Below are 19,417 nucleotides of genomic sequence, written 5' to 3'. Positions count from 1 at the left end.
ATAGCCATGTCCGTCTGTCCGTCTGTCTGTCCGTCTGTCCGTCTTCTGTCCGTCTGTCTGTCCGTCTGTCTGTCCGTCTGTCTGTCCGTATGAACGCTGAGATCTCGGAAACTATAAAAGCTAGAAGATTGGCATTTTGCATGTAGATTTGAGGAGTTCCTACGCAGCGCAAGTTGGTTTTCAAAATGGTGCCAAACCTTATAACGCCCACTAATCGCTTATATAACGATTTATGAATAATTCTAAATATTTCGGAAAAGTAAAATTATGCAGTTTTATTGTGTTTAATCAATACCTATCGAAATTTTTAGAAGAAATGTTTCAAATTGGACCATTCGTTAAAAAGTTATGCGTGATCAAAATTTCTATCTCCATCTCCCTCGCACTCCCTTTACCTGAGTAACGGGTATCTGCTAGTCGGGGCACCCGACTATAGCGTTCTCTCTTGTTTTCTTTGAAAACGGTCGCACTTTAAGAGGAAGATTTCTGAGTCCGATCAGACTCTTTTCTGACACAGATATCAATATTTATATTGATAAATATTGTCTTTTCTTTAAAAGTATATTTTTCAAAAAGTCTGTTAGGCAATCAGCGATTCCATAATATACTCGCCGCCATCCATTTGGACACAATAACCATCTTTAGGTGTTCTCTTTAAAGTTCTGGAATCACATGGCAAATCAGGTGAATTACGGCGCAGGATGTGCAGAAGCTCATTTAAAGCAGAGCACGATATATTGAATGCAACTGCCCAGTTTGACAATTCCTCGCGCAGGGATTTGATCTCATGCTCTTCGGAGTCTTCAGAAAGGTTACTTTCATCACTTAAATATCCATCGTTTTTAATATGGTTTTGCTCCGAGCTCCGGTGGCAGAGACTCACAGCAACATAGATTCCTCGTATTCAGGGCATTTAATATGTTTTACATTCATTTATCATAAATTTATCAAATTTAAAATTATATTTACACATTTTTTTTGTACTCTCTGAACACGTCCGACTTGCACTTGCGTATTGCACAAAGCCTAAAGATTCAATATATTTGATATTATAAAATGAAAAATATTCAGTAAAAAAAAAACCTCAACGTCAGTACCTGCGGATTTAGATACAGAAATTGTGTGCAAAATTTCAAAACGATTCGTTTAGTAGATTTTGCAGGATCGTGTTCACCGACTTTGAAATTGCAACTTTTCAGGAAGTTTTAAAGTTTTGGACACCGAAAAATCGCATACAAAACGAGCTAACTCACATTCAACTGCCCATAACTTCGGAAGTTTTAGTCGGATGAATCTAAAATTTTGACGCAATATTCTTCAAATGTTGTGCATTCAGAAAAAAGAATTTAACAAAAAAGGCCAAACAAAATATTTAAATACCCCCATTAAATACTACCTGCAATAGAAAGAAGACTATTAGATAAGATTTCTTCCAGATCCTTAAAACTGTCAGACGATAGACAGGCTAGATCATCTTGCCTGGTGTCAGAAAAGTCCATTCCTCAACTAGAAGTATAAAAATAATATGGGTCTATAAGCCTACACTTAAGGCTTTATTTTTTTCAGGGAGTCCAACTGAAGCATTTGGTCTAGATTATTTTGTAAATTGTTTTTTTTTGACAATTAAACTAAACAAGAAAATAAGTAAAATTCGGCAAGCCGAAGTATATATACCCTTGCAGTTATTACAAAACGAATGCATTAAACAAAAAGCTTAAATATTTCTAAAACAGAATTTATTCAGTCGAATACTTAATCATTTTTTATCACGAAATGTGATATTAACAAGAAAGGAAAGCTAACTTCGGGCGGAGCCGAAGTTGATATACCCTTGCAGAATATTCTGTAAATTATATTCTCCAAAATTATTCATAAACGAGGACGGAAGCTAACTTCGGCAAGCCGAAGTTTTAATACCCTTGCAGACTTTGCGGAAATTGCTAAAACTGAAAAAGTAGCGAAAGGAATAAGGTGTACATAAATAAAATAGATTTGCATCGTTTGATGTCAATTGCTTTTATACTGCAAAAATGTCATATAAAAATAGAAAAAAGGGATACTTTCGCAGCCTTTAACAATTTTTCCTACGGAAGCTATAAGATATAGACGTCCAATCGGCAAGCGCTTTTACCCTAATCAAGATATGCGTAAATAAATAAGACTTGGAAAAATGTATGTCAGTAGCTTACACACTACGCGAAAAATTCAGAAAATCATCAAATTTGGACCGATTTCACCCTGTTGTTCCTATGGGAGCTACGTGCTTTTACCCTAATCAAGGTATGCATAAAAAAATACGATTTGGAAAGATTCATGTCAATTGCTTATATACTGTGCGAAATATCCTAAAAATCATTAAATTTTAACTGATTTCACCCTATTGTTCCTATGGGAGCTATAGGATATATGCGTCCGATCGCCAAGCGCTTTTACCCTGATCAAGGTATGCATAAAAAAATAAGATTTGGAATGATTTATGTTAATAGCTTTTACACTGCGCGAAATATCTTCCATTCTTGAAAGTTATATCCGATTGTTCCTATGGGAGCTATAGTATATAGACAACCGATCGGGGCGGTTTTCAAACTTGATCTGCGTACACTTGTTTTAGGACGACTGTGAAAGTTTCAGATCGCTAGCTTTTAAACTGAGCTCGCAAACGGTATTGAAACAGACGGACAGACGGACGGACGGACAGACGGACATGGCTATATCGAATCCTCTATTGATCCTGATCAAGAATATATATACTTTATGGGGTCGGAAACGTCTCCTTCACTGCGTTACAAACTTCTGACCAAAATTATAATACCCTCTGCAAGGGTATAAAAATCCCAAATTCCTAACTTTAAAAACAACAATGTTATGGCATTTCCAATCGTTCAGTGATATGGTAGCTATAGGATATAGTCGGCCGATCCCGAGCGTTTCGACTTATATACTGCGTGCAAAAGAAGAAGGGTGTGTGCAAAGTTTCAATTCGATATCTTTAAAACTGAGAGACAAGTTCGCGTAGAAACAGATAGACGGACAGACAGGCAGACGGACAGACGGACATGCTTACATCAACTCAGAACACGATCCTGATCAAGAATATATATACTTTATAGGGTCCTTCACTGCGTTGCACACTTTTGACCAAAATTATAATACCCTCTGCAAGGGTATAACAAATTCTACTGCCACCTGTTTTGTACACATGCCCTTAAGGGTCCATTCTCGTTAGTTATTTTATAATTCTATAATTTTTTTTGCATTTTTCGATAGCTTCGAATATCAGCCTAGAGCGTATCGCAGATGCGGAGCGGCGATCGACATATCAGTCAGTGGAAGAGAAGAACTGCCCGAAAAAACGAAAGGTTGCAAGACCAGATCAATTTTGAGGAAGCCGAGGGTCTACTATATGGTCCTGGAATAGCTGATTAGCTGTAAGTATCCAGATATAAACATTTATATCGAAAAAACTGTACATAAAACTTTAAACGCATTTTCTTCAAAACTACATTTTTCGAACTGGCGACTTTCATATCTCAGTAAATTTTTAACGAATCTTAATGTTTTTTTTAATACGCGTAATTATATTGTCCATGGAAAGGACTAAAATTACATACATCATATCTCAGTAAATTTTTAACGAATCTTTATGTTTTTTTTTAATACGCGTAATTATATTGTCCATGGAATGGACTAAAATTGTATGTAGATAGCTTATTCATTGTGATTAATCGACAAAAAAGTGAAGAAAATTTTCAGTAAAAACGACACTAAACCCCGTCACACTCCTACTAAACAAGAAATTTTTGAATTTTTTGTTTTCGAAGATTTGTTCGACCGGTAGAAGAGTTGCCAGAGAGTTGCTGCTTCCGAAAATGCTTCAAAAATTTTGAAATTTTTAATCTTTAAAAATCAGAAATATACCTGAAAAGCTTAAAGTACCTATATTTTTTTCTTTGTCCAAAAAAAATTCCTGAAGATTGCCTATTTTTTGTCGATTCCGTACCTGGTGTGCTTTTCTTCTTGACTTTTTGATTCGTCCAGGCGCACAAACTCAGTGCCTTGCTGTCTGTCTCCACAGATATGTTGGTGCTCCAAAAAATCAATTACCTTTTTCTTCCAATTTTTCTGCATGTGGGACGGATTGGAGCACTTAAGGCTCTTACTTACAAAATCTGGTTTATTTTCAACGCCTTTAGAGACATTTTGCTCAGAAACTGTTTTTGCTCAGTTTTAAAGGGCTTCTTATGCGATCCTTCTTATATACTTCGATCTCCTTAAGATTCTTTATTGTTTTTGCCTGTTAAAACATAGTTTTGTCTGCCTTTGCATATCGCACTCCCTTTACGAAATATTCTACCAAACTTTTTTCGTCTAACCTAATTGGGTTGGCTATCTCCATTGCAGCATACCAAAATTCGTGAAGTTTTTCAATTTTCCTTTGCACACGTAGATTTTCCAAGTTATTTTTAGTAAATTAACGAACAGTTTTTCAGATGTGTCGATATCAAACATTATTTACTTTGCTTTGTGTTTGCACCCCTTTAGGTACACTGCTTCTTGAGACCGCTTGAACTGCCTTATGTCGAACTCCAATAAGATTTTCGTATACGGACTGCTTCTGCTTCAGTCAGAAAAAACAACCGAATCGTTTTTGATTTATATCAAAGGTAACACGGTATTCTCTAATGAGAATTCTTAAGATTTGGCCCAATTTTCTTCTTCTTTATTTATATTCTCATCTACATTTTACGTTGATAAAACCAGTTATTTTCAGTTTTTTCACAACAGTTATTTTTTGATATATAAAGACAACTTCATCCAATCTGAAAGCGTTGCAAGCTGCCGAATAACATTATATTAAGATCTGCAAGGGTTTAAAAGCGTCTCTCCTATAATGTATTCTTACAGAAATCTGACCAATTTTAGCAGAAATGTACATTTGATTAACCAAAATTGGTCGGAAATTATATATGATGCACATACAATTTTTAACTGACACTTTTCTGGCGAAAAGTTTAATCTCCTGTTCTGTTTTAATTTATTTTTTTTTTCTAAAAACTTTGTTCAGGGTGTCCCTTTTTAAGCTCAGGACAAAGCTGCCAGCCTAGCAACTGGAAAGATTGTATGCATATATGTACATACATTTACAGAGACAACGTAGATGATTTTCTAACTTTATAATCATGTTTTAAAGACTCCTTAACTCGCGAATATTTGCTATGCAGTTCTAGTTTATTCATGTTACACTCTTCTACACAATTTCATGATAAACGAGAAACAAATTAAAAATTAGCCTATCGGAATACAAATTTGAGCTCGACAAAATATTATAATAATAGAGGAATAAAAATAAAAAGTGGAGGAATACAAATGTTCCAATAAAGTCGAGCTAGCGTGGGCCGTACAGAATGCACATGCTTACAATTTTAATCTGAACGTATTTTTATGTATATTTAAAAGACACTACGCGCATTTTACAGCTGGCTATACTGCATGGATTTTGTTTCGGGTTGTTCTGTTTCAGTAATTTTTTACAAGATCAATACGAGGTATGCAAACGGTAAACGGCTATTTGCTTGGAATCCTTTATAACTTTCTTCATATTCGCGAAATGGTTCGTGTGTGACTAATATATAAAAACGTTAAGATAAGACATTTCCCCGTCACCGCGGTGGCCGCTTCTCCTGCACGCGCTGCTACGTTGGTCACTATGGTTGTCCTGCTGATATCAATAGCCGTATTTGTCTTGCCAAGAGGTCATCACGTCGTTGGCCAAATTGCTCAGCCGGCCGGCGACTTTGTGCACTCCTTGACGAACGCTCTCCTTTACGCTTTCCACATCCAGGTCGGGTGCACTAAAGTTTACAGACGATGAGTAGCCTGCTGAAAGAAGTCGAGTTTAAACTTTACAATCTTCTTCACAGGTAACAATGCGTTATTTCACTAACCCCTATTGCCCGCACTTCCACTAGGGGTGCCTTCCCCAAAGTAATCCGACGAAGATATGGCACGCGATCCCTGGAAGCGGTTTAAACTCGCGCTGACGTCAGCAGAGGATTGTTCGCTGGCGAAGTACTGGTCGGAGCCGAAGCCTTTGGAGTTTCCGAACTTTTGCTGCGCGATTACGGGATCATTGATAGCTCCCCCCTTGCTGTGACCTGAGGAGGACAAGGTGTTCAAGCCACTACTCTTCTTTGCCTGCGCCGAAGTTTTAAGTTTGTCATGCTCATTGCTGCCGGCAAACATAGACGTAATGTTGCTGTGCGAGCCGCCAATAGGTTCTATGGTCTCGTAGCCAAGGGCATCTAGTTCAAACTTATCCAGCTTGCTGCTGCCGCCACCGGAGCTTTCTCGCTTTTCGCTGGAGCTGGCTCCCCCTCCGCTACTGCTGCTGCCGTACAAAGAGTAGTCCGTAAAGAAGTTGTCGCTCTCCAAGGAGGAGAGTTTGGCCTTAGGAGCGGCCGACTGCTGTATGGTCTCCATATCGCCGAGTGCAGAGTGGGCCATGTCGGATCCACGAAGGCTGAAGCCCATACCCAGGCGCTCCATCTGCTTGGCTTTTGCGGGATCCATGTTCTTGAGCTTAGCCTCCTCCCGGGTCTTTTGCATGGAGAGCTCCTGGTACGCCAGCCGCATACTGGCCACCGTTTCTAGTTCCTCTTCGGCTGTCTGGGGCTTATCCAAAGGGACCGTAGCAACGGATGTCTTCATTTCGTTGGCCGCGTTGGCACGGGCCTCGATGTCTGCGAAGTTAGTCTTAACCTTCGTGGCTCCCAGGCCGCCAACCTTGCGGGCACCCAGCTAAAATAGAAGCGAATCGATTAAGCTACGAAATATAATGATGTCGGCTACACCTACTCCACCCTTTTTGGGCTGCACCTTGCGCGCACCGATCGAGGAGGGCACTGCTGTTGGCACCACTGAATTGAGCAGATCCACGCTGGGAGCGCCACCTAGTTGCGTCTCCAGGCTGATTACAGGAGCAGCGGTTGCTGCCTTCAGATCCTGCTGAAAGAAAGTTAAGCGTAAGTGAAGGTCTATAAACTCCAAAACTTCAAAAACTCTAAAAGCGCGTGCGTGACTCCTGGGTGTGAGTGTCGTCATACCTTGCTGACATTGTTATTCTCCACATTAAAGTCCGCCTCGTTGTCGCACTGGGCGAAAAAGTCCTCCTCCTTGGCGACCTCGTTGCCCTCGCTCTTGTCCGTTTGCTCCAGATGCAGCTGGTTAGGTGTGGTGTGTTTGGCAAGGAGTTGGAGTGGGAATTGGGAGTGGGAGGCAGGCAGAGCAGTGAAGCAAAATGTCAGTTATGAGGTTAGGTGTAATCGAACTACAGGCAATAACAAACAATGCGAGTGCTGCGGACTCACCTTCGTGCCGTGTATCTTCATGGCCTGCTGGGCCTGGGCACTCAGCTTGTCCCGGTAAAGCTGGGCCGCCCGCGAGTTGTACTTCACCTGAGCATCGGTGCTGCTGCAGTTGTGGGCCCGGAAGAACTGAGCCGCGTTTGCGTTGCCGCCGAGCTGCATCTGGCGAAGCTGTAGCCAGGTCCAGTTGGTGTCCAGGTTGGTGCTGCGCACGAAGGTCAAGTGCACGCCCAGGTTGCGGTGTACGGCGGAGCAGTCGATGCAAATGAAGATGCCGTAGGTGACGGAGGACCAGGTGGGAGCCTTGGCAGCGCAGTCGAAGCAGGACTGTGAGACAGGAGGAGACGAAAGGGAGAAGCTCCATTAGTCGGCGCCTCAAGGGCGTACTGGCGAAAGTAGGGCACTCACTTTGTTTGCTGGTTGGGCGCGCAGGCGACTGAATACCGACTCGATCTCCTGCTTGGAGGGTCCTGCAGCTGGGTTGGCCATGGCTAAATGCTATGTGTGGAATTTCTAACTCTGGATACTTAAAAATGGAACGTTGTTCGGCGCCCTTGTGTCTTTCAATGCGAATGCGATTTGCGCTGGGCAAGGGAAGCCCTAGTTACCAATCACAAACCTTTGCAAATTTCTCAACTTCTCAGAACGTACGTGGACGTGTTTTCGTTTCGTAGTACTCAACGTAGTGTTGTGTTCGTCCACTAAGTGCTGATATGCGCACCAGAGTTGGACAGCGAGGAGGCACCGGTGTTGCCACGTTTTGCTTGAGGCGCTGAGTCTATCGAATTTTAAATTTTTAAACATTCATTTACACATCGCCGCTTTAAATCGCATCAGCGAAAAAGGTTATGCGGAGCATCACACATGCCATCGCTGTTCCAAAAAGTTAAATAAAAATGGGAGCAAATTCAGTGTACTTTGCGAGAAGTAAGCACTTAACTAAACCTTAAATGCTTAATACATTTGATAATGGTCTAAATTATAGTAATCAAATCCAAAAGAAATGAAAAATTTACATTAAAAATTGCGACCGGCCTAGTAAAAGGGTAAAAATGAGTTGACTGATAACTCTGGAGATCTTTTTAAATTTTACACGGAATACTCGATTTTTTTTTCGTTTCTGGTCCAAGTATCGGCAATTTGATATTAACACATCAAACAACAAATGTTATAATATAAAACAAACTGAAAAATGTTTTTTTTTTCATTTAATGAATATTTATAAGCAATCTTAAATTAAGATTAAAAATTCATTTGAAATCGGTGTTATTTTTGGCCAAAGTACTTTGCGCACAACCTCGAGTTGCCTATCCAGTTAGGTATCGATTACTTAACTCGATTATTATTTTTACATTGGGATAACTCCATAACTCGAGTTACAAACCGTTATGTTTAATTTATATTTTAGTACGGTAGTTAAAGAATCTATTGACTGTTATGTTTTTCACGCCCCTTTGAACATGGCTATAACGCAAAAACGCAGTCCAAGTGTGAACAAGAGTTAAGCCCAATAACGATAGAAAACTCGCCTAAGTGTAAATCGGCCTTACAAATGACAAGAATACCGCCAATGGGTTTGTTAAATATGGAACGGTGAAAATATGCAATCGATTGTCTGTAGCTATCAAACATTTAAGGCACCCAAAATGCACTAACGCCAATGCTTAGCTATAAAATTAATTCAAACAATTTTTAAAATAATGAAAGCCACAAGTAGGAAACCATCCTTTTCATCGAAGCGGGGCTCTGGTCGCTCGAACACAGAAAAGCCTCCGTGTAAGGTGGGTATTTAAAAGGATAACAGACTGTTGCATCCCTTAAGTAAAGTCGCAGATTCTCTAACTAATTCTGATTTCTCATTTGTACACATTCTCGTATAGCCCCCGTCACCAGAGAACGACAAGTGCATGGATGCGTACAATGATCCCGAATACACCATGGATAAATGTGTCCAATCGCAGGCTGGATGTCAGCTCCAAACAGTGGAAAGAAGCGAGCAGAATACGCTTGCTGAGCTAGTTCACATCAAGAGCGAGCTCTTTTGCGAAGCTTTATGCGATGTCCTGGACGAGCTGGGAGACTTTCTGGATGGAGAGCAGGACGATTCGGATCTGGAAGCAAAACCAGTCATCACGCCACCGCCGCCCTCCATTTCACTGGCCGACGACTCGTCTTTGTTCACTAGAAGATCAAAGCCCGACTTAGAAGTTGAATCCTTGCAGGAGTCGGGCGAAATCTCTTCCAGTGAGGCCAACAACACTGAGGAAAGTTTATCTGGGGAGGAGAATCCCGTTCGAGGTATTAATTTCTCTGCAAAAGAATGCCAAGAGGAGGAGGATCTCCTAAGTAGTCCAGAAGCCAACTCAGGACACTGCTGGGGCAGCGTAGAGCACAAAGAAATGTTCTCCGAGAAAACGATCATAACCAAGGCCAAAGTAATCAAGCCAGACCATAGAAAACGTCGCAGCGAATCCAAAGAGCGGAAACGTGCTCGAAGAAAGAGTTCCCCGATACGAAGAGTACCTATTACTCGCAGCCCCAGCCCCTTGTTCAGAAGCAGGAGAAGGAGTTTGTCAAGAAACTCGTCCTCAGGCAAAAGAAGATCAAGCACTGCCAGCCGCAGATGGCACCAGAGCCCATCCAGGGATCAGAAACGATCTCGAAGGAGGAGCTCCTCTAGAAACCGGCTGAGGCGCTCTTGCATGCCGGTCTCGCCTAGGCGAAGATTAAGATCCAGATCTCGAAATTCGGATCGCACGAGTCGTTCCCGTTCTATAAGAAGTCGCCCCTCTGACAGAAGATTAAGACATCTTTCTCCGAGCATTAGACACAGACGTCGCAGTCCCTACCGGGGTCGGCCTACCTCGCCCGGATGTGGAAGAAGGCACGTCCGGCGACACTCGCCAGCCCTATTGTCTCGTCATCGTTCAAGAAGCAGATCTAGGTCAGCCAGGAGACTGGTACGAGAGCAATTAGGGAACAGGGTTTCGTTGCGGGAGCGTTCAAGGAGCCGGCCAGTCAGAAAACCGATCCGAAAGCGTTCTAGGAGCAGGTCCATATCAGCTAAGGTCATGCTGCATGAGGGTTCGAGAAGCGCATCCAGTTCGCGCACGGTGAGTAAAAGTCGGCCAACTAAGGCCCGCCAGCCTTCCAGGAGCCCGAAGAGTAACCTTCAGGAGCATCCGAAGAGTGCCTCTCAGAACCAGACCGTGAAGTCACTTGCGGACAAGTCCTGGATGGCCGACCAAGTGGCAAGTCCAGTCGAGGACATTCCGCCACAAGATTGCATCAAGCCGCCGTCGGTCAGGTCCTCCCCCATCTTGCCGCGGCCGATCTCCCCGATGATCACGCTTCACGACAACCGACTAACCCGCCCCAGGGAGTTGCGCCATTATCTGCTGCCTACCCCACCTGTTCCCCAAATGGTCTATACACACTATACCCAACTGGAGTACAGTGCGCAGCACTTGCCAGGCTACCTAGCGCCCGGAACTCACAACCAACGTCCACACGAGCTCGGTGCTTACGACCTGCGACACCGTTTGTCCACAACGCGATCCCTCTACTATCTGGGTCCAAACGACCTGCGTCACCGGATCCAGGACGTGTTCCGGCCGGACGTCTACTCGCCTCCTCCTGCCTTCAATGCCTACGCCGAGTGGCCCACAGGATACCCGGGGGAGTACCACCCCAGCGGTTATTACTGAGGGATTCCTCATTTATTTTTTTACCTTACGTTTGAGAACAATGGTCTTTATTTGTATTACACATGTTATAAGAGTCAAATGTAATGCCTAGATTACGGGGCGCTCTGGCTGCCTAAGGGAAACATACCTCGCCGGCGACGGGTGAAGCCGGGCCTGGGATTTTGTTTTGGTTGGAGCGAGAATATTGAACGCATAAAGTTACGACCGCAGCACTTTAGCCATGGATGGAGATCCTCAGACGGCAACTCCACTGACTTCGATTTCAGAGTCGAATTCTGGACGGGATCTTCCACGGTTTCAGCATGCAAGAATGCGAGGCGGGCTCTGTTCATACAGAAGTCCACCTTCTCTATCTTATTTTCAGTTTCGCCTAGATCTATGGTGCAGTGGTCGATTAGTTCCGGCTGTATCTGCTTCTTCTCGTCCAGGCTGGCGGCCATCCTGCAGATTATAATTCGTCTGTTTTTAAAAACAGTTTGACCGATGAAATGGACGTAGCAAGAAAGCGGTCTAGGTCTGTAGTTTCCTGTTCCTGTAAAATAAAATAAAAATATTAAATAAGTAAAAGTATAATAACTAAACTCGATTTTTTTGCCTTTTGAATGTTTTATAAACAAAATTCCTGCGAGCCGCGATCAAACGATTTTTGCACAACACTAAGCGTCGAAGCAACCCTGCGCAAGTGTTGAAGCTCGAAAAAAGTTCAGTTCGGGGAATATACATAGTGTATATATTTGGACAAATATAATAACCTTCGGCGGTGCACGGAAAATAGTCCTGCTTCCAATTTCTGCGGCTAGTTCTGATCCTTGCAGTGTTGTTTGTGGACAAATAAACTTGCATTCGAGGCACTGCCGTAACTTCTGTTTCTGTTTTTTTTCGCCAGGCCACGTCTCTTCAGCCAGGTATTATAGTCCCGTGTGGGCTGGCTGCATCCTGTTGCACCCAGTCGGCTGATTTCATTGCTAGTGGCAGCGTAGCTCTTTAAGATTCCGTTCTTCATGACCAAGTTGAGATTTTCCATTTCCATAATAAAACAATAATCGGGTAGGGCTCGCTAGTGCTGTGTTGTTTTACAGCAATGCCCGACCAGAGGCGATATTTCTGCTGCGGTCAAATTCCGCGGGATTGGGAAAAGCTCGCTGTTGCGATTAGTGATCTGAAAATGCTCTGAAATTCTGTTGGTACTTAGTATTTTTATGGCCTTGCAGAGTGTATTATTATTTTAGTCAAAAGTTTGCAAAGCAATGTCCATCCGTCCCTCAGTTTTAGAGCTATCTGCTTACTATTCCAGGTAGCGTTTATACACTCTGAACAAGCTGGATAGGGTGACTATATAATATAGCTCCCATAGGAACAATCGGAAAAAAAATTTAAAAAATATAAGTTAGTTGTTTTTAATGTTTTTTTTTTTTTTGGGATTTGATAATATTTAAATACTATGGAATTACGGTTTTAAAAATCCCATAGAAAAATCAAATAAATACAAATTAACAAAAAATTGTATTTTGCTGTTTTTCTATTTATCAAAATATTTCTATGAGATAAAGTAATTATTTACTATATCAGAATTACGCTTTTAGTTTTGTCAAAATCGGACAACAATATCATACATATGTATAGTATGTAGCTGTCATAGAAACGATGGCAAACTGCAGCGCAAAATCGAGATAGCTTCTTTGTTTTTAGTAACATAGGCATATAAATCAAAATGTAGTCGTTTTGTAATAACTGCAAGGGTGTATAAACTTCGGATTGCTGAAGTTTGCTTCCTTGTTTTTATTCACGTACCGCTTTAGTGAAAACATTGTTTCTTTGTCATCGTTGTCTCCCGATACTTCTGATGCCATTTTCAGTAGAACTCTATTCTTTCACCAATTTGCTAACAGCAGTCGATTAATCATAATATAATATTAGGACATTATTGCCTACCAGTCGGCCCATTGTATACTTCCTCCAAATCAGTCAGCTTTCATATTATTTACAGAACTTTGTAACTAGACAGCCCAATCCAATGTTAATGAACAAGAAATTCACCAACGAATTTTTCATCCATAAAAATACACGTGATATAAAGAGACGGATCATCAATAAAACATTTCCTATATAAACGGTAAATATACAGAAAAATTGTATTTAACAATGGCTAATAAATAAGTAATTTTTTTAATTTTTAACAGATCATTCTTAAGCCCGAATAATCGTTTCATTCACCAATTTAAAAAAAAACAAGTTTTTCATGCTAATAACTGTCAGCAAACAATGTCGTAATTTTTTATAAGTCCCCTTTTTTTGTGGTTTTACTGTATCACAGCTTAAAAATCTTTGAAATATGATTATGATTAAAGACCCTTGAGAAACATGAGGAATCCAATAAATTTTAAAATTAAATTACATTTAATTATAAAAATAAATGCATTAAATGCATTTTTGTTGATACTTTTTAAAGAATCGATATTTTTGAGTACCCTTTTAGTGTTGCGCAACGGTGGAGGTCATTGTACTCGCTTTATTAGTTCATTTTTCGCTGGCATTATTTTACAGCAGCTGTAAATTTCAAACGTCTGCTATTTTGATATTCTCATGACACAGCTCCCGAATTGTTTACAATTCGCGCAAGACCTTCTCCAGGCGTCATTCGAAGTTCGTTCTTGAAGCTAGGCTAACCACGCTCATTATCCATTTAACACCATTTTTAGAGGACCGAAAACTCACATATTTCTGCCCGTTCATTGGTGCTCACCTATCTTTCGCTGTCTCGCTCGCTCGCGCACACGTGCTCGACGTTTGCAACAGTAACCCTGTCCGATTTCCCTCCCCTTCGACTTGCCACGCCCAGCTAAGATGGCCCCTAAGAAGCATAGTGGATTCATGATGTTTGTGAACGAGTGGCGGAACCGTAACGCCGAGGGCCGCCGTATGACGCTAGCGCAGGCTGTTGCGCACTGCGGCAGTATTTGGGAGGTAGGTTTTCCGATTCCGCACCCGAACCAAAGCCTAACCACCGACCTCTCAGAAAATGACGGTCCAGCAGCGGGGCCCTTACAACTCGGGCGCGAAGGACGCCGACGTCATGGAACGCGGAAAGAGAGAGCGCCTCAACTGCCACGGTCAGGGAGTGTCCCAGGTGGACCAAGCCCAACGCGAGGCAGCTGAGAGTCTGATGAACATGAAGCGCAGCACCGAACGCATCGTAATAGACGCGAAGAAGTCCCATGGTAAGCTACGCATCTTAAGAGACCGACTCCCAAATGACTTCTAACATGCTTTGGTGCAGATTTGGAGAACACCAAGTTCGTCTTTGCCGCCTTTAACTTTTTCACCAAGGCCCTGACCACCGACGTCTATGTGCCCGCTGAGTTTGCGGCCTGCGAGTACTCACTCAAGGAGGGAATCAAGTCCATCTATAGCACTCTGATCGACCCCGGCCATATCATTTTTGGGCAAGGCAGCGATGCCTTGCACCACTCGTCGACCACTCACAACCTGCCGCTGCCGCCCAATGCGCTTGGGGAGAATAATATGGGCAAGTTGTACCGAAACATTGTGGACTATTTAACCAAGTGTCAGGGAGACCAGCTCGTCGTCTTCACCCCCGCGGAAAATATTTCCATGGTCAAGTCGTGCTTTCAGTACTTGGCTTGTGAGGATGAGAATGACTGCAGAGACGGGGGCCAGAAGATTCAGGTGTTCGACATCCAGTACTTGCTATTCATATTGAAGAAGGAGGTCTTGGATATCGCCGGATTGCCTGACGAAAATATCAACAAATACGTGACCGACGCCTTTTTTGGGAGGGACTTCTTTGAGTTTACGCCCGAGATCGGATGTCAGGTAAGAATACCGCTTTGAATAGTCTTTCTATGTTGAGGCTCTTCCCTAATGAATATTTTCAGTATCACGAGGAGAACGACCGCACCAAGTACTGTACTCAGAGTATGGTGACTAGATGGGCCTACACCTTCAGCGATTTTATGTGTGGCGATTTGGCCATCACTGTCAAACCCGGAAAGCACATACCCCCTAAAACGAAACCAAACTACCGGATCATTCAGTCGGACACATCCTCACTTGCGCAAGAGTCCTCTTTCGACTCTTTTTACTCGCTTCCAGGGTCGCGGGTTAAGAATGAGACCCAGTCCCGTGATACATCGCCCACTGGCAGCAAATATTCCGTAGCATCTAGCTCCTACGCTCCCGCTGACCACACCGCCTTTACCGCCGATTTAAACGAAGTTCGTGAATTTCCCAGTCTTGGCCGGCGCCATCCCAGTGGACGCTGCACCGCGGCAGCCGGTGCATCTGCTGAGAGCGAGAGAACCACAAGGGCTTGGAATTTACCAAAGCACTCGCGCCCTCTTCAAAAGTTCACCGACAACGACTTCAGTGTTACCGGCGCTGGAAAAAAAAATCAAAAATAGGGTATTGAATCTAATAACTTTATGAAATTGTTACTTGGTTTAAGTATAAGCAGATTTAAAGAATTCTCTTAATTTACGTACTTCATATGTTTATAAATAGTTTAAAATTTAATTTTTGAGGTATTGAAATAAAATTAGCCCAAACTTTCCGCTTGTTTAAATTTGTTATACATACTCTATAAAGTACATATGTATATTTCTTGGTCACCATCAAGCCGTGTCAATCTAGCAATGTTGTTTTTTCCTTCTGCTAATCTCTCAGGTGGAATGAAACGGCACAATTATAATTTGCATGTAACTAAATTTATGTTTTTTATAGAAATATAAGACTAAACAAGTAAGAAGGTACACCCAAAATAAAATTAGCCATAAAAAGAAAGGAAGCAAGCTTCGGCAAGCCGAAATTAATATACCCTTGCAGTTATTTCGATTTCTATGCCTATATTGGACAGACGGACATGGTTAAATCGACTATCCTGGTGATGCTGATTAAGAATATACGGTCGGAAATGTCTCCTTCACTGCGTTGCACACTTTTCACCAAAATTATAATACTCTCTGCAAGGGTATAAAAACAACAAAGTTACAATTTTTTTCTGATTATTCCTATGGGAACTATATGATATAGTTGCCCGATCCGGCTCGTTCCGACTTATATACTATCTGCAATAGATAGACAACTTTTAGGAAAGTTTCAAGCAGATAGATTTAAAACTGAGGGACTAGTTTGCGTAGAAAACTAGAAAACATAAATTGTCTTTCTATTGCAGATAGTATATAAGTCGGAAAGAGCCGGATCGGGCGACTATATCATATAGCTCCCATAGGAACAATCAAAAAAATATTTCTTTTATAACTTTGGTTTTTTAATTTGTTTTTTGTTCTTCGGGACTTGGTAATATTTAAATACTATGGAATTACGGTTTTAATTTAATTAAAATCGGACATCTATCATAAAAATTGAACTTTGCTGTATTTATATTTATCAAAATATTCGTTTGAGATATAGTAATTATTTACTGTTCATATCGGCTTTGGTGCTTCCTTTCTTGTTTATACATCATTTACTAACAATCTCTAGTCTTGACGAAGTGCGCAGATAACGTTAAGTTAATGTTTGCAACATTATGTAATTTACCGTTGTTCAGATCTAATCCAATCTAAATGATTTCCAAACATTGTGTTGTGAAAAACTTTTGAAGTTCAATAGTGGGAAATGCAATATAAACACATTTTTTCAAGTCAACTCGAAGTTACTGGAATTGTCGCAAGAGCGAATAATTATCATACTTGTTAATGTAGAGTCCCGTGTAGTTTTTATACCATCTTTGATATCTGAGCTACGGCACGTGTCATCTTTGGCATTTATCTATAATTTCCATCTTATAGACAAGCTCTTGCCTTTGGAAATAGTTCGAGCGTATTGCCGTATTGTGTTTCGTTATTTGTCTGCAATCTGGATCCATACTTTAAGTCATTATCCCCTTACACTTAAGATGTCCCCACAAGTCCCTATGCAAGCACTGAGGTCCATGCGACTGTGGACGCAGGACCTTATGGCTACATGCGTTCTGAGCCAGGACGGACACTAAGCAGGACACCACCCGACTTTAACCATAAATTCAATGATGATGTGATTCCACAAAGGTAGCTGCAGCATTAGCCCAGAAGCTATTTAACAGGGTTCTTATTCTCGGTTCTTAGTAATTTTTAAATACCATGAATTACGGTTTTAATTTAACCAAAGTCATCGGACACCTATCATGTATTGAACTTTGCCGTATCTAAAACGATCAAAATATTCGTTTGATAGAATATCTGCCCATATGACATCTTCCTTTCTTGAAAAACATCCTTTGACTAAATTTAAAAACAAGCAAAAGCTAGTCTTCGAGCCGAAGTTGATATACCCTTGCAGATAACTCTGTTAAGTTATATGTTTGCAAAATTATGTCATATACCGTTGTTCAGATCTTAATCCAATCATAAATGATTTCCCAACATTGTGTTGTGAAAAACTTTTGAAGTTCAATAGTGGGAAATGCAATCAGTTATATGGCAGCTTTTTCATATAGTCAACCGATCCTTATGAAATTTGGTAGGTCGGATTGATTGCGACTAATTATAAAACCCATTGGTAATGTAGAGTCCCGTGTAGTTTTCAAACACAACTTTGATATCTGAGCATTTCCGATCAATCAGTTCTATGGCATCTATAGGATATAATTTGGCCGATCCTTATAGAAATTTGGTAGGTTGGAATGATTGTTCAAACGTATAAAACCCATATTGAATCCCAGTTTCCTAACTTGTCTGCAATCTATACCATAAAGTAATGGCATTATCCGCTTAATCAGTTAAGATGGCCCCAAGCCTATAGGATATCGAGGTCCGATGCCGACCGTTACCAGGACCTTATATACATGCGTTCTGAGCCAGGACGGACACTAAGCAGGACACCACCCGATAGCTTTAACCACAAATTCAATGATGATGTGATTCCACAAAAGATAGACTGACAGACGGACAGACAGCTATTTAACAGGGTACGAATCCGGATCGTACATTTTGCAATATCAACTCAGGAGGTGATCCTGATCAAGAACCTTATGTATTGTCTGCCGATCTAAAAGTCGGAGATGTCTCCTTCACTGCGCAATGACACCCGTTTCAAAAACAGCCTCGGACTAAATTTAAAAATAAGCAGATACCCTGTCGGTTCACAGAGATCAAAGTTATTAAGTGAAGAAACCTATTTACCTAAAAAGACGACTGGTTCACACACTCTGGATCAATATTAATAATATATTTCAATATTTCAAAGAAAAATGCCAGGTACATCTGCAGAAAACATACATAACTATAACTAAACCGCCAGGCGACAATAACATACTCAATAACAATACGAAGTCTAATTTGATTAAAAAACAACAAAGTAATACGGTCTTGGCCGGATTGGTTCTTATTGTGAGCTTTTTAAGAATCAACCAATTTAATTAATTTTTTCGAGCGGAGCCCTATTCCATTGGGCCGTAAAAACGAGATCGCAAGAGGTAATACAAGGACAATAAAGAGACAAACAGACTACTAACAGACAAAATACTAATATTAATTAGTGAGCATAGTCTTTATTTGCCATAAACACTCTAACCTTCAATGACTCAAATTAGCGGAACAAGAAGATTGAGAAGTGTAGGCGATCTAGTAACTCTAACCTCTTTGAATAATAAACAAGTAAGGAAAGCTAACTTCAGGCGGAGCCGAAGTTTATATACCCTTGCAGAATACTCTGTAAATTATATTCTTCAAAATTATTAATTTGATGCATTCTTAATACTCATAAAAAATCCAAACTTCCTAACTTTAAAAACACCAAAGTTATGGCATTTCCAATCGTTCAGTTATATGGCAGCTATAGAATATAGTGGGCCGATCCTTATGAAATTTGGTAGGTCGGATTAATTGGCCAAATATAAAACCCATAGAAAATCCCAACTTTCTAACTTTACAAACACCAAAGTTATGGCATTTCCAATCGTTCAGTTATATGGCAGCTATAGGATATAGTCGGCCGATCCTTATGAAATTTGGTAGGTCGGATTGATTGGCCAAATATAAAAAATTCCAACTTCCTAACTTTACAAACACGAAAGTTATGGCATTTCCGATCAATCAGTTATATGGCAGCTATAGGATATAGTCGGCCGATCCCGACCGTTCCTACTTATATACTGCGTGCAAAGGAAAGAAGGGTGTGTGCAAAGTTTCAATTCGATAGCTTTAAAACTGAGAGACTAGTTTGCGTAGAAACAGACAGACGGACGGACAGACGGACATGGCTATATCAACTCAGGAGGTGATCCTGATCAAGAATATTAGAGGGTCGGAGATGTCTCCTTCACTGCGTTGCACACTTTTGACCAAA

The 19,417-nt window shown here is 41.2% G+C and overlaps 4 protein-coding genes across 8 annotated transcripts; 2 read left to right on the top strand and 2 right to left on the bottom strand.

The window, feature by feature from the left end:
- Positions 1 to 4,698: 4,698 nt before the first annotated feature.
- Positions 4,699 to 8,378, bottom strand: LOC108053870 (ADP-ribosylation factor GTPase-activating protein 2). 4 transcript variants are annotated; one of them, XM_017136591.2, is made up of 6 exons: positions 7,773 to 8,378; positions 7,368 to 7,691; positions 7,104 to 7,220; positions 6,856 to 7,005; positions 5,946 to 6,798; positions 4,699 to 5,877 (listed from the first exon to the last, which is right to left on the bottom strand). In XM_017136591.2, the coding sequence occupies exons 1-6, from the start codon at positions 7,851 to 7,853 to the stop codon at positions 5,726 to 5,728; spliced, it is 1,677 nt and encodes a 558-aa protein (XP_016992080.1). In that variant the 5' UTR covers positions 7,854 to 8,378; the 3' UTR covers positions 4,699 to 5,725. The 4 variants fall into 4 exon arrangements, with proteins under 4 accessions (XP_016992080.1, XP_016992078.1, XP_016992079.1 ...); XM_017136589.2 differs by having other exon boundaries at positions 4,699 to 5,880; positions 7,773 to 8,375; XM_017136590.2 differs by having other exon boundaries at positions 4,699 to 5,880; positions 6,856 to 7,002; positions 7,773 to 8,370.
- Positions 8,379 to 8,995: 617 nt separating this feature from the next.
- Positions 8,996 to 11,071, top strand: LOC108053867 (serine/arginine repetitive matrix protein 2). The gene is made up of 2 exons (XM_017136585.2): positions 8,996 to 9,145; positions 9,245 to 11,071. The coding sequence occupies exons 1-2, from the start codon at positions 9,065 to 9,067 to the stop codon at positions 11,069 to 11,071; spliced, it is 1,908 nt and encodes a 635-aa protein (XP_016992074.2). The 5' UTR covers positions 8,996 to 9,064.
- Positions 11,072 to 11,096: 25 nt separating this feature from the next.
- LOC108053869 lies at positions 11,097 to 11,931 on the bottom strand. Its single transcript, XM_017136588.2, has 2 exons — positions 11,824 to 11,931; positions 11,097 to 11,603 (listed from the first exon to the last, which is right to left on the bottom strand). The coding sequence occupies exons 1-2, from the start codon at positions 11,912 to 11,914 to the stop codon at positions 11,164 to 11,166; spliced, it is 531 nt and encodes a 176-aa protein (XP_016992077.1). The 5' UTR covers positions 11,915 to 11,931; the 3' UTR covers positions 11,097 to 11,163.
- Positions 11,914 to 15,653, top strand: LOC108053868 (protein maelstrom). Of its 2 annotated transcripts, XM_017136587.2 has the most exons (6): positions 11,914 to 11,976; positions 13,059 to 13,184; positions 13,771 to 14,035; positions 14,088 to 14,289; positions 14,349 to 14,905; positions 14,968 to 15,653. In XM_017136587.2, the coding sequence occupies exons 3-6, from the start codon at positions 13,916 to 13,918 to the stop codon at positions 15,490 to 15,492; spliced, it is 1,404 nt and encodes a 467-aa protein (XP_016992076.1). In that variant the 5' UTR covers positions 11,914 to 11,976; positions 13,059 to 13,184; positions 13,771 to 13,915; the 3' UTR covers positions 15,493 to 15,653. The 2 variants fall into 2 exon arrangements, with proteins under 2 accessions (XP_016992076.1, XP_016992075.1); XM_017136586.2 differs by lacking the exons at positions 11,914 to 11,976; positions 13,059 to 13,184 and adding an exon at positions 13,516 to 13,714.
- The last annotated feature ends 3,764 nt before the right edge of the window (positions 15,654 to 19,417 follow it).

The sequence above is a fragment of the Drosophila rhopaloa genome, unplaced genomic scaffold (assembly GCF_018152115.1).
Source record: "Drosophila rhopaloa isolate 14029-0021.01 unplaced genomic scaffold, ASM1815211v1 contig_164, whole genome shotgun sequence".
Classification (NCBI taxonomy): Eukaryota; Metazoa; Arthropoda; class Insecta; order Diptera; family Drosophilidae; genus Drosophila; species Drosophila rhopaloa.
This window is presented reverse-complemented; position numbering and strand designations above follow the sequence as displayed.

What these genes read in the sequence shown, in the direction of transcription:
- LOC108053870 (XM_017136589.2), bottom strand. Translation starts at nt 7,853, where the DNA reads ATGGCCAACCCAGCTGCAGGACCCTCCAAGCAGGAGATCGAGTCGGTA. An exon ending in TGAAGATACACGGCACGAAG is followed by an intron (nt 7,221 to 7,367) that starts GTGAGTCCGCAG and finishes ACACCTAACCAG; the next exon opens with CTGCATCTGGAGCAAACGGA. An exon ending in TGGAAGTGCGGGCAATAGGG is followed by an intron (nt 5,881 to 5,945) that starts GTTAGTGAAATA and finishes GACTTCTTTCAG; the next exon opens with CAGGCTACTCATCGTCTGTA.
- LOC108053867 (XM_017136585.2), top strand. Translation starts at nt 9,065, where the DNA reads ATGAAAGCCACAAGTAGGAAACCATCCTTTTCATCGAAGCGGGGCTCT. An exon ending in CAGAAAAGCCTCCGTGTAAG is followed by an intron (nt 9,146 to 9,244) that starts GTGGGTATTTAA and finishes ATTCTCGTATAG; the next exon opens with CCCCCGTCACCAGAGAACGA.
- LOC108053869 (XM_017136588.2), bottom strand. Translation starts at nt 11,914, where the DNA reads ATGCAAGTTTATTTGTCCACAAACAACACTGCAAGGATCAGAACTAGC. An exon ending in TTTTCCGTGCACCGCCGAAG is followed by an intron (nt 11,604 to 11,823) that starts GTTATTATATTT and finishes TTTATTTTACAG; the next exon opens with GAACAGGAAACTACAGACCT.
- LOC108053868 (XM_017136587.2), top strand. Translation starts at nt 13,916, where the DNA reads ATGGCCCCTAAGAAGCATAGTGGATTCATGATGTTTGTGAACGAGTGG. An exon ending in ACTGCGGCAGTATTTGGGAG is followed by an intron (nt 14,036 to 14,087) that starts GTAGGTTTTCCG and finishes CCGACCTCTCAG; the next exon opens with AAAATGACGGTCCAGCAGCG. An exon ending in CGCCCGAGATCGGATGTCAG is followed by an intron (nt 14,906 to 14,967) that starts GTAAGAATACCG and finishes GAATATTTTCAG; the next exon opens with TATCACGAGGAGAACGACCG.